This window comes from Neodiprion pinetum, chromosome 4, assembly GCF_021155775.2.
Source record: "Neodiprion pinetum isolate iyNeoPine1 chromosome 4, iyNeoPine1.2, whole genome shotgun sequence".
NCBI lineage: Eukaryota > Metazoa > Arthropoda > Insecta > Hymenoptera > Diprionidae > Neodiprion > Neodiprion pinetum.
This window is the reverse complement of record NC_060235.2, coordinates 40257914-40273424: the sequence shown is the minus strand read 5'-3', so window position 1 is coordinate 40273424 and position 15511 is coordinate 40257914. Positions and strand designations below refer to the sequence as shown.

Sequence of the window (15511 nt, the reverse complement as noted above, 5' to 3'; positions counted from 1 at the left end):
CAAAGATGATGAGCTTGGACTAAACCAACGGTTTCTCACATTTCATTCATTATGTCTGTTGGGTTTATTTTGCACGGATTAAATTTCAAGAATCGTTAATTTTCATGTATTCATCCGATTGTAAATTACGTCTTGGAGTAATAATTCGTTGATAATCTTGTTGACCAGGTTTCACGAAGGAATACCAACATTGGTGGTGGCTCAAGTTCGCGATTTGTACATAGCTAAGCGAACGCCAGCGAGTCATTCTGCAACGCTACAATGCTCACAATTATCAGCCAGGTGTACGTAATTTTTCAAAAATCTTCATAGAGTTGGATTATTTTTGAATAATTATTTTCTATAAATTTAGTATGGCGTTAATTGCGAAGTCAATCAATCGGACGATGTAAGGTGAAGCGGTACATGGAAAGGAATGAATATGGTCATTTAATACAACGCAAAAACTAATCTATTATAGCTATACTAAACTCGAAATATATGGATTACTAGTCATTTCTTTCCATCTGCATATATAACGTGTATGTATCATAAAGTAAAGGAATTCATGTGTGTATATAATATACATATACAGGTACGTAGTATATATAATATATATATATATATATATATATTGAATTAATATTGAATTAACGTGTGGTGAATTTATTTCCACTTTAGGTGCTACTTTACGGTGTGTATTTAGTCATGTTCTGTATAGGATACTTTGGAGCGATATTATTCGAAAAATAATGCTCGCAAGACGACTGAGAAGACGTAAGTAAAAGCGTAAAACTTTGTACCCAGACAGAATTTACTTATACTAGAAAAACGAGGAGGGAAAAAGCATTGAAAAAAAAGTGTGTTAAAAAAAAGTACGAGTTATTATTTTCAGTTATTATTTTATGGTCATTAACATTCGCCGTTATATACATTATATTTAACGAAAGGACAATCATGCACATGAAGTGTCTATTATTATTATATACACATGATATACATATAGTTTGTTTTTTAGTTCTACCAAAGCGTCATTTTGTTACATTTGACAATAATTCTATAAAATTGATGGTGAATGTATAATATATTAATTTAAGGATTACCACACGATGCGTACGTACATAATGCGTGATATAATCAATTTAATTATTTAACTAACACTTATACTAAACATTGCATATATTTATCCGTAGTTAGTTAGTTAGAACCGATGATCCAGTTATATTTAAACATTAACAGAAAACAGTTGCATATACTTACTTCGATTGTAATTTTGCAATCCAAAAAATTGCTTTGTAAAACACGGCAGTAAACGCAAAACATTGATTTATTATGTTCGAATCCAGCAGACTTTTCGATATGAAATTATGATTATATGTTACGCAACTATCGTTTGTTCGATGCTTCGATTCTAATGAGATTCATTGTGTAAATTTAAGAAGTTATCATGAAACACATAAATAGTCTTTATATGTAATAATTACATATGAATACGATTGTGTCCACGTTTATTATGCCATTGTTTGCTATGTAGTATTAGATTTAACAGGATCAAGGTCAACGTAAGAGGCAGCACCCTTAAAAAGCAAAGATTAAAACATATCTATTATCTTCTGTAAATATATTGTGTTGATGATGATGAAAGAAAACTTATTATTATGTTGATACTGTATTTCATTTCAGCCTGTATACAACTAAAAAAGAAAAAAAAAGAAAACAAAAAAAAAACAAGAAAAAAGAACTGTATGTAATATCTATTTATGTAAGTTATAAATCTTATAACTGATAGTCATATTAAAGTTAATCAAAAATGATGTATCAAACATTGAATAATTCACGTAAATGTAACCTGATGAAACTTATTTTCCAAAACTTTAAATCGCAAAAACGAAGATATTACCTTCACCAGGCAAGATAGTTGAAAAGAACACCTCAACTAATATAGGAAAGGAAATGAAGCATAGGGAAAAAAGTGTTAAAACAGAGTCGATTGTGTGTGTGTGTATGTATAATATATATATATATATATAATATAAACTATAATTACGTTTTACTTTTTTACAAAATATCTCTAGTGCGTCCATACATTTTTAATAACAAACTTTTATCTCATTTGCCATAATACTTAAATAGTTATTGAATTTTATTTAAAATTGCTTGACTCATTGCAGTTAATCATCAGGAATTGCCGTGTTGCAATTACCGTGCCAAAGTTTGACTCTTGCATCACAGTGAGAATAGTTGGCAAACACATCGGAGTATCCATGCTCTCCCCACCACGTGCACAGCTGCCTGTTCCAACCACAGTCCACCTTGTGGATCAATTCAGGCCGCTCCATACCCAGAATAGTATAGAAATCCTGATCCCCCAAATGACCCTGCAAAATGAAATTAGGAGACAAGCTTGCAATGTAACGTAAACAAAATTTACCACAACACCACCACCTGAAGGATTAGGAACAGCCGGAATTTGGATGTATTTACAAATTTTATTATTTGTATAGAAAAAATGGCCCACTATCAGTGTAGATACGAAGATATAAAGCAGATGAAAGTTATATTCACAGATGTGTGCCTCGACTGTGAATGACTATTCAAGTTGCTTGCGATTAGATAATTCAAGTTTGTCAACGTTTTTCAAAACTGGATTATTGAATAACGTGCAAAGTGATTAACGTAGAATCAAATAGAAAAAGAAAGTTGTAAACATTTGTTACTTTTGTTGCACATGTCTGTGGAGTTCAAGGTGCTTGAAGAATTTATTCAACATGTCGACAAATATTTGCTTCAGAGAATCCGACGAAATGTTTCCCTACTGTGTGGCAATGTTTTTTCCCAAAGATGAGCCAATATGGAAAAAAATTAAACACCCCAGCAGGTGAGCGATATAAAATAGGTACTAAAATTTATTCTCTTTCCACGCTTTTCTCACAATGCCAAGTGATATAAAAACATTTCGAATATACCTTGACGTAATTGTGAAAACAGTCAGGATTGTACAAACCTTGAAGTAATATTTCTGGGTCATATGGTCGACGCTGTCCATGCTGAGTATGTTATCGTACTCCAGAGATTCTCGCAACTTTTCGAAATTGAAAAGTACCATACCGCTATTAAACCCTGGAAAACCGCCTAGGTAAGCAGGTTCTCCGAACAAGGTGCCAGGGTTTTTGCTTCTGTATAAATAAAGAACGTGCCGATAGACGGGAGTCAGTTCAGGTGCTAGGCCGAACAAGGCTTCAGGTCCAAATTTATTAAACTCCTCGAATAGCTCTTTGATATCTGTTCGAAATTTTGTATCCGCATCAAACATGGCGGCCTTCTTTTGATTCTCTGGCGCTATCCTGTGCAGTCCAAGAGAAAGAAAGAAGAGCGCGTCAGAGTAGTAGGTTCCTGGGTTACTGCTGAAGTACGGCGACATTGTCGACACAATATCCTCCAGTTGTTTAGCCAGCACATGCACGTCGTAGTACGTTACCTGAAAATATTACACAAATTAAAACTGGGTAATCAAGGTTCACTCAAATTTATAGAACTTTCGAGGGGTGTAAGTGCGCCTAGAAATTTCATATCTCTTTAAGTTACACTCTTGAATTTCTGCCTGAAATACAAATTCAAAGATGAAAAGATTCCGTAAGTGGAGGATGTGTGTAATGAATATAAGAATGAATGACAGCAACAGTCTGAATCGAAAGCTAGGGAATAGATTTTTTTACAGCAATTTCTGGCGGTCTTCTTGGTGAACAAAATAAGCCACAAAATATTAGAATCGGATCAAAAGCACCAAAGTTTATTCACTTGGAACGTTAAAATAGTAAAACCTTTTCTCAAATTCTTGATATCTTAGCTGATTTTATTTGAATTTGATGAAAATAATTTCTATCGCGTAGTGAGAATTTTCCCTTCGTTCGTGATCACTAGTAACGACGCAGGTGAAATCGCTGGAGATTTTTGCAAACGGTTCTTTCTATTTTCTTGAATTTTGATGCGGACTGTCGATCCTATTCATCCTTAAAAGTACATACTTTCATAGATTTTCCAGACGTGGCGATGACTCCCCGAATAAGGGGTTCAGCGATTTCGCGACTAGCTGGATCGCTGATGACGTGAAAAGCGAGGTTGACGGAGGTCAGTTTGAGCATAGAGGCGGTAAATATTTTGAATTTCCTCCTCAGGGGAGAGTTTGACGTAACCTTTGTGAATATGCACCACACATTATAGTACTCGTCATTTATTTCCTTCCGAGATGCGAGGGCTACGGCGGACGAAACGTTCGGTGTTTTTGCAAGTTCATTTCTGGGTTCTGTATTGCGATAAAATGTCGCTGGGGCGGAACTCGGCGTTTGGAAGCAATAAAAGACTATCAGGAATACGGCGAGAACTGTCAGATTCACTAGCACTTTGTGTAGCAAACCCATTTAACCACCAAATCCAAGCTTGGCATTAATTGTACGTGTTTATTACACGCAGATCACACGCGAATTTCACCCCGCGAGGATGCATTTATGAACGTCCTTATTTCCACTACCATCGCGCGGTAATTAGCCACGGATAATCGCAGACTTTATTCCAACTGCATACGTTAATAGGCTCCTCTCCTCATCGCTTACATTCTATTATTTTCAATCCGCTGACCGAAAAACAAACATGGCGACACGTCAAACCGTTCGAGCGTCGAGTCTGGTTTAAGATCGATTCTATCGCTTTTCGATTTATCTCGAACTTCGAGAGAGTTTGAAAGAATTTCGAATTCCTTCCCGTTCCTAGCGATATTGAATGTGTGTTATTTGGCACACTTTGAGAACGAAAGAACCGATAGACTCGTCTGATTGATCAGTATTATAAGAATCAGCCAATCAGTAGCTTTGTTCTAACATTTTCGAAGATTAGGAAGTAAAACGCACCCTTTATCACAGAAGGATCTATAATTTTTGTTGGTATTTTGTTCCGCGTAAAGAAGAAAGTGTATTTACAATATTATAAGGTAATTCAAAAAAACCAAATTGATTTTTTAACAGAGAAATTCGAAACTTTTTTGCTACCTTTTCATAAAATGTTTGCTCAGATCGTTTATTAGGATCAATATTATTAGTTTGTGAAAGCAGCTTGTTCCTTAATAATATTGAATTCACAAATAACTCGAATGGCTCTAACACTGCACGCGCTGTAATCAAGAGATATCGACTACCGAAATACCTGAAATCTTACACGCAAGTTAATAATTAATTAAATTTCAGACGCGGGAAGTCTCGAGATTTCTTTAATTCAAAATTTGCTGTGAAGCTTCGACTGTCCACGATAATTCGATTGCTTGATCACGAAGCCAGTTTCATATAAAAATCTCAAACACAAATATACTTTGTATTTTTAAATCTACCGACTGACGCAAGAAATCTGTACTGAATTAAACTGCAGCATTTGATTCTGTTTGATAAACGAAAGTCGCATATTCCGATATAACCGCGTTGACACGCGCGTTCGCTATATATGGTGTGTGCATGCACTTGTAAACCCGTTTGGTAATTACACGAAAAGCATTTTCAAGTATAAAGTGTTGCTGACACTCAAAGTATGGTGATACGATCGATTATTGGATCTGATAACTTGGCTTGTACACAGACAGCAACTTTTTCTTAAGTTATCTTCTGATTAGTGGATATAAGTGTACTTGATAACGTTGTTATCGTGGTGAAAATATCGTTTCCTTTGACGTTACAATCAGTCCCGTTATTTCGACGGTCTTTCATCACATCTAGCTTATCGAGATATCAGCAGTAGCCTCCGCGTCGAAAGAACTTTTGGATCAGTACAGTAATACATTCACCTTATTGCTGTACATTAAAATCGACTGTAAAAGACGCCCCGTGGCCGACAGCGGCCAATAATCCCGGGTAAGATTAATTTAAACTTTACGATTCCATTCCGATTTGAGATTCCTGCATTTTCGCCAATGGAAGAAAAAACATTGGCTTTTTTATACTTTCTGAGTTGGGATTGTATATCTTCAAAAACCATAAATGGATCGTATCGTAATTTTTGGAGTGCAGGTAGCGCGATTTGAGAGATTACAAAAATACTCTAAAAAAAAAAACGTACCTTATCATATTTTATTTTTCTGGTCTTCCATAATACGGTTTGACCTAGTACTTAGTCAGGAATTCAGTACGATTTACAATCAATTATATTCAAAGTACGTACGGATAACACCCAGCTAAATTTTTTCACACATTTTATCGCATGTCACAGAGTATACAAATGCATCATACTAAATTATGTTTATTGTGCCTCTCATTTCGTCGCGTTGACGTGAAAAAATGCTTCTTCGATAATAACTTGATACCGAATCAATTCATAATTGATAAGATTGAGGTGGTGCTGACTACTGGCAAGTACTGTTGTTTTTGATCTGATATAGAGATTGGCGTTTCCAGAATGACTTCGAAGTGGAAGTCGGTATTCAAGAGGCCACTTTCTCACGATTCGACAAATCCTCGACCGGTCGAAAACCACGAAGAGTCCAGCGCTATAATGCAGGAAATGACGGAACTCCCAGCGGACTTCATCCTGGGTCCCGATCCCAAGGCATCCAAGTCCCGGCCAGTTTTCAACTCCAGTCAATCCGCCATTGAACAACCGACGGTGGAACTCAGGAACAACGATTCAAGGAAATCTCACGGGTTCGGACACTCACAGCTTATAAAGTTAACGAAAAACGCGCAATGATCTCTACGTACTTTGCACCTCTCTTATGCTCCTAAACCATTCCAGAACTTCCCTTGGGGCGATCGAGGACCTACTACAGTGTCCCATTTGCCTCGAACGACTTCGTACACCACGCATGATGCCGTGCCAGCACACCTTCTGCCTCGAATGCTTGGAGGAGCAGCTTAACTACTCGGGAAACGATGGTGGGCGGCACTATTGCGACAGACTCTTTAATCGGCGTAAACTTTATGATTGAGTATGATGGTATTCCCTACAGGAAGAACGATCAAGTGCCCGCTTTGCAAGTTGACGGTGGTCGAATCGGTGCCTCGTGACCTTCCAACGAACCTGTACATCGAGAATCTTCTGCGAGTGATGGGAAACGTTGGTGGCGAGAGTCTGGAACACTTGGTCTTCTCGAGTCCTGTTGTGACCTTTGCGCCCTGCGTAGATCAGCCATCTTCCCTCGTCCAGGGACCGTCTTCACTGATGTCTATGCCGGAGCCTGTGGTCCAGGAAATCCGGTGCGTTAAATGCGAGACAGCGTGCACGAGAGAAAATAGATGCAAACACTGCAAACAGGTGAGTGATCGCAGGGCTCCGTTCTCCTGAAAGCGCAACTAGCTTAACGTCGATCCTTTTTCCAGATATTTTGCAGTGTTTGCTGGGTCGCCCATATGGACGACCTCAAAGAGCAACTCGGCAACATCACAGAGCAGCTCAGTAACACGACGGATCGCTTTCAACACAGGATTCAAGATTACAAGGTGAGTGAACGAACGGTGACGCGGTAATTGGGCTGCTTGAAATAATCGATTTAACCATTTTTACAGACAAGGGTTGATCAGCTGATGGAATACATTGATCGTGACATCGAGTTGCGAATCGGAGAACTGCGGCAGGAGCGCGAAGAGAGAATACAGCAAGTCCAGGAATCCGCCAGAAAGGGTGAACATCTCGCTGAGGAGCTCAAAGGGAAGATAATCAGAACAAAGGAGGAGGTCGATGCTTATCAATGCTTCAAGTTCGACACTCTCGCCGACAATCAGGAGAAGGTGAGCCATAAATTATTAACGAATATCGAACACTGAGGATGAAAATTCCTGGAAAGCTATAACTGAGATACTTCGTGATAATGTGATAAAACTTCATAACCGATACTGCAATCGCACGATGGTAAAAGTGGCTACAAATTAGTTACGTGCTAGGATATTAAAAGACGGAACTGCGAACAGCTTCTGTCGATGAAACGATTTTGAAGGTCAGTTGGACTATGTTCACGGCGTAAAATCTGCGAACAGAGTTCTCGTTTCGTGAAATTTGACAAACTCCTTGGCAAGGTGCGCATGACCTTCGATATACATATGTATAAGGTTGAGCAACCGGGCCGAGGAATGCGGCGTTATTGATCAGCGGTGAACGCCGGGAACGAAGCTTATACACCGAGACCAGGTCGGTTACACATGCGGATACCTGTAGTTAAACGCAGCAGCCATTCACCTACACACCCGGTTTCCGTATACACGCGCACGTGCGACTCGAGTATCTCCGTTTCTACGGGCGCGGAACGCCTACCCAGCATCCCTTTCGGAACGCGATGGCTCGTCGCGTCTGGCAGTGACAGGCCATTACTACTGTGTGCAAAAGGACGCGCGCAAGCTGCTGGTGGCAGCAAAGCCAGACAATCCCGCGAACCACCCTTCGATACCGTTTTTAAGATATTTTTGAGTCGCGACAGGGGTTTTCACTGGGAATGATTACGTTCTTTGTACAGTTGGGAGAAAATTTTAGTAAAATGAGTATCGCTAAAATGACGAGTTAATATGGTCTGAGTAACGATCGTCATAAGGAATGATAATTCGGACTTGATTTTCAGGTTGCCGCTGCGAAACGCATTTTTATTTTCTACCAAAAAACTATATTTTCCGATTATAACGAAAAACGGAAATGGTAACCGCATTAAATAAAGATTTCTCTTGGCGATAAGACACCATTTTTACCACCAACAAAATTAAGGGCTAGGACTAATTACTAAACTTTTGTCGCGAGAGAATATACTAAATAATTCATCTGCTGCACACAAATTTTTACTTGAATCAATGAACTTATTTACTTTGTACAAATTTATGCTGATTTTACAAAGCTTATAATAGTTCGATTTGTGTTAAATGAAGCAAGCTTGACTCTTTGTTCAAATTGTGAAACAATATGGATAACGAGCCTGCCACTTTCGTATCCTGCGCTTTTCCCAATGATCTTTTCTCATTTTTAGCATCATTCAAATTCCTGATCCAAAAAACGAATTCAGAATTAAATGCCTGACCAAGTTTCCTTTTACGCAATGATTTTTGAGACTTTCAACAGCCTATTAATGTTTCCTTTGTTATCAAGCTAACTATTATACAGCATGAATTAAATACTGTAAAATTCTATGTCAACGTTAGTGTATGCGTGTAGTATTTTTACGCATATTTTAGCTCTGCGAATAAAAGCTCACTGCCGCTTCACGGGATTCCATAACAAATCAATTTACTTTCGCTCCTCGGGCTCCTTCAGTGGCACGCCCTCACCTCTGTCTAGGCCACACCCTGAACTGCTCCCCCCCCCCCCCCCCCCCTCAAACTCTCCGCAGAACGCTCTAATAATTCACGTCATCCGCACACTTCTCACACAGAAACATCCGCAATCGGTGTATCCAGTCCACACATTTCGGAAGGCAACGCATAAAGTCAACCACAATCCACGCTTTCTGTTAACTTGTATTACTGCACATGTCATATATTTTTATCCTCATTTTTAGAAAATCATTTACGAAGCGAAAATCACAAGTGTGATAAATACTAAAACAGGAAGTAAACAGTAATTATGAATCATGGACGATGAAAAATACACAGGTATATATTCTTGAACATAAACAGAGGTCCGGAATTGTTAAACACACTTATATTCTCGAGGTTGGAGTGTACACAGTGGTTGAAAAAAGTTTCCAGTGTTACCATTTGAATGACAAATCCCACGAGAAAAAAATCGGCCATCGCTTTGTTGACAAATCGTTTGAAATGATCGCTGATACCATCATAGGATCTGTATCGTCATTATCATGAGTGCCTTTAGGAGAATTGCAGATTTTACGATTACTCTTTCTTATCATCCCATCCGCAGTACCGAACGCCTTGTTTAACTCGCAAGTAGCGAGCACTTACCTAGGCAGAAACCATTTCGTGGTACTCCTTTTGCGCGTCGACGGAAAACGCGATAACGAGTAATCATTCGGATGGGTAATTGAAAGCGGTGCGACTATGCTTAGATCGGGTCCGGGCCGGTTATGCCCCAAAATTAGCCACAGTGACATATTGCGTCGAGGGCCTCCCCTGCGCATTAGCCGCGTGTTCGGGGCCCCTGGGAAAATGAACTGACCTGTAACTAACTCGCATGTCGTTTGGCTTCTAATACCTATGTTTGCTGCAGCAAGTAACAACCCCACTCGTGTAGCAGTCAGCGCCATTCTACTCTTTAACCGACTTCTTATACCCATACGGGTGTAACAGATTGTTTTCGAATGATCCACGATTCTCTGCGAGATTTCGTGTTGGAAGCGAAAAAAGGAACAAGATTCAATTGTACAGGGAGTTTTTTTGTTCATCTCGCCGATCAACATCGGTAAATAAAGAAACGTGTAACAAATTCGAATTATTTTCTTTTTTTACTTAACGCCTGTAGATAGGCAACCAAGGTATTCTAAATGTAGCTTCGGTTGCCTATTGACTGGCGTTGAGTAGTGAGTTTCACGGAAAACGCCCAATATGGTTAGATTTTAGAAATTTTACGCTTTGATAAGGTTGAATTAAATTGAAATACAATTGTTTACCATCCTTTGAAAATAATCAAAGAATTTTATTTTAGTAATTTTCAAATTTTCTGAGTGACAAGTATATACGGAAATTTTTTGAATGAACTTTTTTCAGGCTTCCCAGTATTTTGCAGGATATGACGATAGTCGGGTCCGGTACTTTAATGTTGTTCGACCATCGGCAGCTTTCTGCACGAGCGATAAATATCGGTGGTTTGCCAATCGAGCGAATGTGCAATACGGCTAACTTTGGAATGGAAGTGACACATGCCGTTCTCGAGGATGGATAGATACTGCGGTCGGTTATGTGTACCTAGGAGCGCTGCGGAGTGCGTTTCGAATGCGTTGATGCGGCACTAAATTGCGGGCAATCGAGGACAGAGAAGATCCGCGTGTTCCCGAGTGTTCTTCCCCCCTTCGAGGAGCGGGTCGCGTGGCGACGCGTGCGCTGGCCGTCGGGGGTGGAACGACGTCCATCGGGGGCAGATCGGCGCCCGAAATCCAACCGGGGATGCTGCACGTGTACCGAAAATAGGCTTGACGGTGGTTTGCTTTCGTTTTGCCTTCTCGCGACTCGTCTACGCGCAATCACGTGCCCCCGTTACCCGATAAAATTACACCTCTGTTAGAAACCGAATGCCGTTTGTTTCCGTTGTTATAATTGATATGCACGTCGCGGATTGAAAAACAAACAAGATATACCTATAGATACTTATGCAGCTTTTCGAATATTGCGCAATGCTCGTTTGTCGGGGAATTTTTGCGACGAAAGATTATTCAGGAATTGAGCTTATAAGCGATGTCACAAAAAGCGAAGAAGTTTTATTGTTTTCATTCCAAAAATTCATGCTAGTTTTTGAAACTTACTGTTCGACGCTTATTTTCAGGTCAAAACATTCTTGGCCCTTCATCGACGAGCAAGCGAACTCATGACAGCGGTTGCTTACTGGCAGCCAGAGATTAGTGATTCTCTGGACGATCAAGACGAAAAGCAGAGGATAAATTTTGCCACGTCGGAGGAAACTGCTCAGTTTTATTACAGGTCTGTAGTGAATAGAGTCTTTCAACTGTTAAATAACGATCCAAAATTAGTAAACGGAATGAATTTTACTCCAAGATACGTGCAAAAAATGGCTTGCTTTAGCACCATTCTTATACTCCGTGCCCAAAATATTGTTTATTAGTTGTACGATTTCAAGCTTTGTGAATCTACAATGAGGGATCAACAGAAATAAAACATTACCCTCGAAAACAGGAGCAAAACTTTTACACCGAGGATCGTAGCTGGCCGGGGAATAGTTCAGAGACCTTCAGGGATCACTATGGACCCCTGGAAAAAACATTTCCTAGTGGCCTGTCCGGGCACTCGGCAAGTTTTGGTCCTCGACAAGAAGTACCGAGTACACAGACGCATACAGCATGAGGGTATGATGTCTCCCCAGGGTGTCGCCTTCCTCGAAGACTTCGAAGAGCTTTTCGTCACTGGTAAGTATATTCATCAAGCTACACGATACAAACTGAAAGTAAAAAAGATGTAAGAAGTACGGAGTAAAGAAAGAGAGAAAGTCATTTCAGAAATCTAGGAAACCGGAAATTTCACCAAAAATTAAAAGAGTTACTCGCCTCACATTGTGAGTATTTTTGCGACCGATGGGGCCCGATATCTTCTTCTCGTAGAATCCATTTTCACAAGCTTTTTCAACTATAGTCGGGAACTTGGAAAACAATAACAGTATACCAGGTTATTGCCACGATGCGCCCCATAGGGACCCCTAAGTATAGGCAAATCAGGGTACGAGACCACTCTGAGCAGTTCAGAGTTTCTCCGGAACGACGTCAGCCGCGTTCCGAAATTAACTCCAAGACTGTCAATAATCTTTTGTCTCTTTTGCACTGCCGAGGTCGTAAGTAGCTCTGACTCTGTCCTAGGGAGTTTTTAGCGCTGGCAGCTAGTTTCGGAGCGCACCCATCATCCCCGTGCTAACAAAACAGCATCGGAGTAGTGTATCGGAGCTGCTTAGGGTGGACTTGTACTCTGATTTGCTTACAATTAGGAATCCCTATAGTGCGCATCATGGAAATAACAAATAACCCAAATGGTTGGATAACGTTTCGGCTGACTTGTATCTTATTCAGTTTGATGAAAATCTACAGATTTGCTGAGACTGTCTCGCAGACAACATATGATCACAGAAACAGTTCCTGACACTGTTTTTCCGTCCTGCAAGCTATAATGTTTACCAACGATTATATGCTTAACCTTTTCATGCATACATTGTTCCTTACATGCGATTCACTTGAAATTTTGCATACATGGGCTTATGGGGTCGCTGATTACGAATCTGAACTCGAAATTTGAAAATTTAAAACGGCGGATCCAATATGGCGGACTAAAAAAACCAACCCGAAGATACATTTTTTGGCGTGCATTAAGTTTGTGTAAAAATTCGCATTCAGATTTTCACGGTAGATTAGCAGAAAATGCTATTTTTCGTCAAAAAGTACGAATTTCGACCATTCGTTGACACGTGCTATTTTGTCAATAAATAAATAAATGAATTTGATATTTTTTTTAGACTTAAAAATATTTCAGGGCCCATGTGGTACCAAAAAACTCTGCAGTTGTTACCAAATAAATAGTTTAATAAGTAAAAAGCTGCAAAAAAAAAAAAAAAAAGGTGGGACGCTGAGCGTCGCAGCGTGAATTAAAGGGTCAAGGAAAAGCAGCCGCAATTTGACGAGGAGTTCATGAATGTTTTGGACTTTTAGCTGTGTTCCATCCACTGATCTAATTTCGTAATTGTCATTTCGATCGACAGACAAGTGGAAGCACTGCATCCACGTGTTCAACAGCAAGGGAACGCTTCTCCGGCGACTGTGCACGAAGGGTCAAGGCGACGGGCAGCTCCGTAGTCCTGAGGGAATCGCGGCTCACCCCTCGAGGAATCTACTCTACGTTGCGGACACGGGAAACGACCGAATCCATATCTTGACACCCGACGGTGCGACCTTCGCGACCATCGGACCGACCGGGAACGCTGAAACCGTCCTGACCAAAGCTGGGGTGGAAATCACGAATAACGCTACGCACTTCAATCAGCCCACAGCCGTCGCAGTTTCGGAAACTGTGATCGTCGTCGCTGATTGTGGGAATCACAAAATAAAGGTGACGCTTGTGTGGAAACTTTTCGTACATCCTACTTCTAACGTATAGATTATTATTCTAATGGTTTTGAAATTGCGAGGTTTGGAAGTGGATGGTATTTGGACATTAGGATTTCTTTTTTGAGTCGTTTTAACTCGGGACTCGTAAACTTTATCCAAATCGTAATTTATCCAGATATTCGACCACGCCGCGAACCTTCTTCGCACCATTGGAACTCCAGGAACGCATAGAGGGCTGCTGAGGTTAGTATTAAATTGATAATAAAATTGGCAACCTTCTGTGAACGAACTCCGAGAATAAATGCCGATTTAAATTATGACTGCAGATCTCCGGAGACAGTGACGCTGGACCCGAAGGGAAACGTGATCGTCGGCGATTCCGGTAATGGGAGAGTTCAGATATTTACAGCCACAGGTGAACTGCTAAGAGTTTTGGGATCCAAGGGAACGAAGGAGGGCCAGTTTGGCTGGGTTTCGGGCATCTTCGTCAAAGATAATTGCGAAATTGTCGTCGCGGACAGCAAGAATTATACCATTCAAGTATTTTAAAAATATCGACACCGCACTGCGACTGATTCGTATTACACGTATGGGATATGGTGCATTCCGTACACGTGTAATCTACCTCGCCAAACCGGTTCACGCTTCGTAAAATGTTTTTTTGTTTTTTTTTTCAGACAATGATAGTATCTGTGATTATATTCAAAATTATTCTTCGAAAACGTTTAAAAGTTGGCATTTTATAAAATATATTAAACAATTAAGTATAATTCAAAAAGTGTAGCCCGCACAGAGTAATGTACAGGACGTGAGAGTTTCAGTTTTAAGTGAGTTTTAATTTAAGAATTATACTCATTGTCAATTGAAACTCGGACATTCTTAGTTTTTGTATATATTTTATCAACTGTAAACGTTATCGAATAAAAATCTGCAAGAAATCACATACAGGTACTGTTATTAGCTAAAAAGAAAAAACCTGTTGACAAGGATTCAATATCATACGTTTTGAGAAGGTCTTGGTCAGTTCGATTACCTATAAAATGCCCCACATCCATCAACAAAGAATAAAAACTTTTATTTTCTCCAACGTTTGTGAATAATGGCAACTAAATAGAATAACACATTTTTTTTTTAATCATTTCATCACATGGTGTCTGTCATTATCTGTCACATGTTTACTTAAACGTTTAGGTATAAATAAACATAGTATTTTAATTTGTTATAATCAAAAAATATCACAAAATAAATCAAACTCAACATATTTTGATATTCCCTCACGTAAAATCGATAATTTATCTCACGTACTCCGAGTTTGATAAAAAAAAAAATCATCGAGGGGCTTGGAATGTTTACCTTTCCCGCAAATCGCGACCGCATGATGATTGCACCGCAGCGTTATAAAGAAAAATAAAAGGAGTAAATAGATATTCCGGTACAGGCATTATACATCCCGTTTGTCCGCAACCACTCGTGTAACCTCGTAAGCATATTTGACCAATAAATAATTTGGCAAACAAATTGATCCCCAGTGACTATAAACAGATACTTAGGGGCACGCGCCGGGGCGGTTCTTCATCGAGGGAGAAATTATGCCTCGGCCCAAAGGGACCGGGAACCGAACCAGCCTTTCAACCAGGCCAATTCTTAAACGGCGACCCGGGGACCCCGACTGTGAGAACTGGAGAGGGGCCCGCGGCGTGAAATCTCTATTACCCGGGTGACGGACACGGGGAGGGACGGACCCGTTTCACCCCGGTGGCGCATACTTTCGCATGCAAATGTGTTGGAAAATCGGAATATCGCGTTCAAGAA

General features: G+C 39.9%; 3 protein-coding genes across 8 annotated transcripts in view; 2 read left to right on the top strand and 1 right to left on the bottom strand.

Moving 5' to 3' along the window:
* LOC124217809 (cordon-bleu protein-like 1) overlaps positions 1 to 1642 on the top strand; it is a 50739-nt gene extending 49097 nt beyond the window's left edge. For 3 of the 4 annotated variants that reach the window (XM_046623876.2, XM_046623875.2, XM_046623877.2), the window contains one exon: positions 169 to 1642. In XM_046623876.2, coding sequence (XP_046479832.1) covers positions 169 to 228 — 60 coding nt within the window. In that variant the 3' untranslated portion in view covers positions 229 to 1642. The remainder of the gene's footprint in view (positions 1 to 168) is intronic. The other variant, XR_006882921.2, reaches the window with a different exon arrangement.
* Xxylt (Xyloside xylosyltransferase) lies at positions 306 to 4636 on the bottom strand. Its single transcript, XM_046623885.2, has 3 exons — positions 4005 to 4636; positions 2984 to 3457; positions 306 to 2357 (listed from the first exon to the last, which is right to left on the bottom strand). The coding sequence occupies exons 1-3, from the start codon at positions 4395 to 4397 to the stop codon at positions 2151 to 2153; spliced, it is 1074 nt and encodes a 357-aa protein (XP_046479841.1). The 5' UTR covers positions 4398 to 4636; the 3' UTR covers positions 306 to 2150.
* Positions 2347 to 15100, top strand: LOC124217810 (tripartite motif-containing protein 2-like). 3 transcript variants are annotated; one of them, XM_046623878.2, is made up of 11 exons: positions 2347 to 2857; positions 6411 to 6656; positions 6748 to 6887; positions 6962 to 7266; positions 7332 to 7451; positions 7518 to 7739; positions 11422 to 11576; positions 11790 to 12019; positions 13354 to 13700; positions 13875 to 13942; positions 14026 to 15099. In XM_046623878.2, exons 1-11 carry the CDS (start codon positions 2748 to 2750, stop codon positions 14246 to 14248), a joined length of 2166 nt encoding a protein of 721 aa, XP_046479834.1. In that variant the 5' UTR covers positions 2347 to 2747; the 3' UTR covers positions 14249 to 15099. The 3 variants fall into 3 exon arrangements, with proteins under 3 accessions (XP_046479834.1, XP_046479836.1, XP_046479835.1); XM_046623880.2 differs by lacking the exon at positions 2347 to 2857 and adding an exon at positions 5725 to 5870 and having other exon boundaries at positions 6395 to 6656; XM_046623879.2 differs by lacking the exon at positions 2347 to 2857 and adding an exon at positions 5776 to 5870 and having other exon boundaries at positions 14026 to 15100.
* The last annotated feature ends 411 nt before the right edge of the window (positions 15101 to 15511 follow it).

What these genes read in the sequence shown, in the direction of transcription:
- LOC124217810 (XM_046623878.2), top strand. Translation starts at nt 2,748, where the DNA reads ATGTCGACAAATATTTGCTTCAGAGAATCCGACGAAATGTTTCCCTAC. An exon ending in AAAATTAAACACCCCAGCAG is followed by an intron (nt 2,858 to 6,410) that starts GTGAGCGATATA and finishes TGGCGTTTCCAG; the next exon opens with AATGACTTCGAAGTGGAAGT. An exon ending in ACTGCTCAGTTTTATTACAG is followed by an intron (nt 11,577 to 11,789) that starts GTCTGTAGTGAA and finishes CCTCGAAAACAG; the next exon opens with GAGCAAAACTTTTACACCGA.
- Xxylt (XM_046623885.2), bottom strand. Translation starts at nt 4,397, where the DNA reads ATGGGTTTGCTACACAAAGTGCTAGTGAATCTGACAGTTCTCGCCGTA. An exon ending in CGTCTGGAAAATCTATGAAA is followed by an intron (nt 3,458 to 4,004) that starts GTATGTACTTTT and finishes TAATATTTTCAG; the next exon opens with GTAACGTACTACGACGTGCA. An exon ending in CCCAGAAATATTACTTCAAG is followed by an intron (nt 2,358 to 2,983) that starts GTTTGTACAATC and finishes TTCATTTTGCAG; the next exon opens with GGTCATTTGGGGGATCAGGA.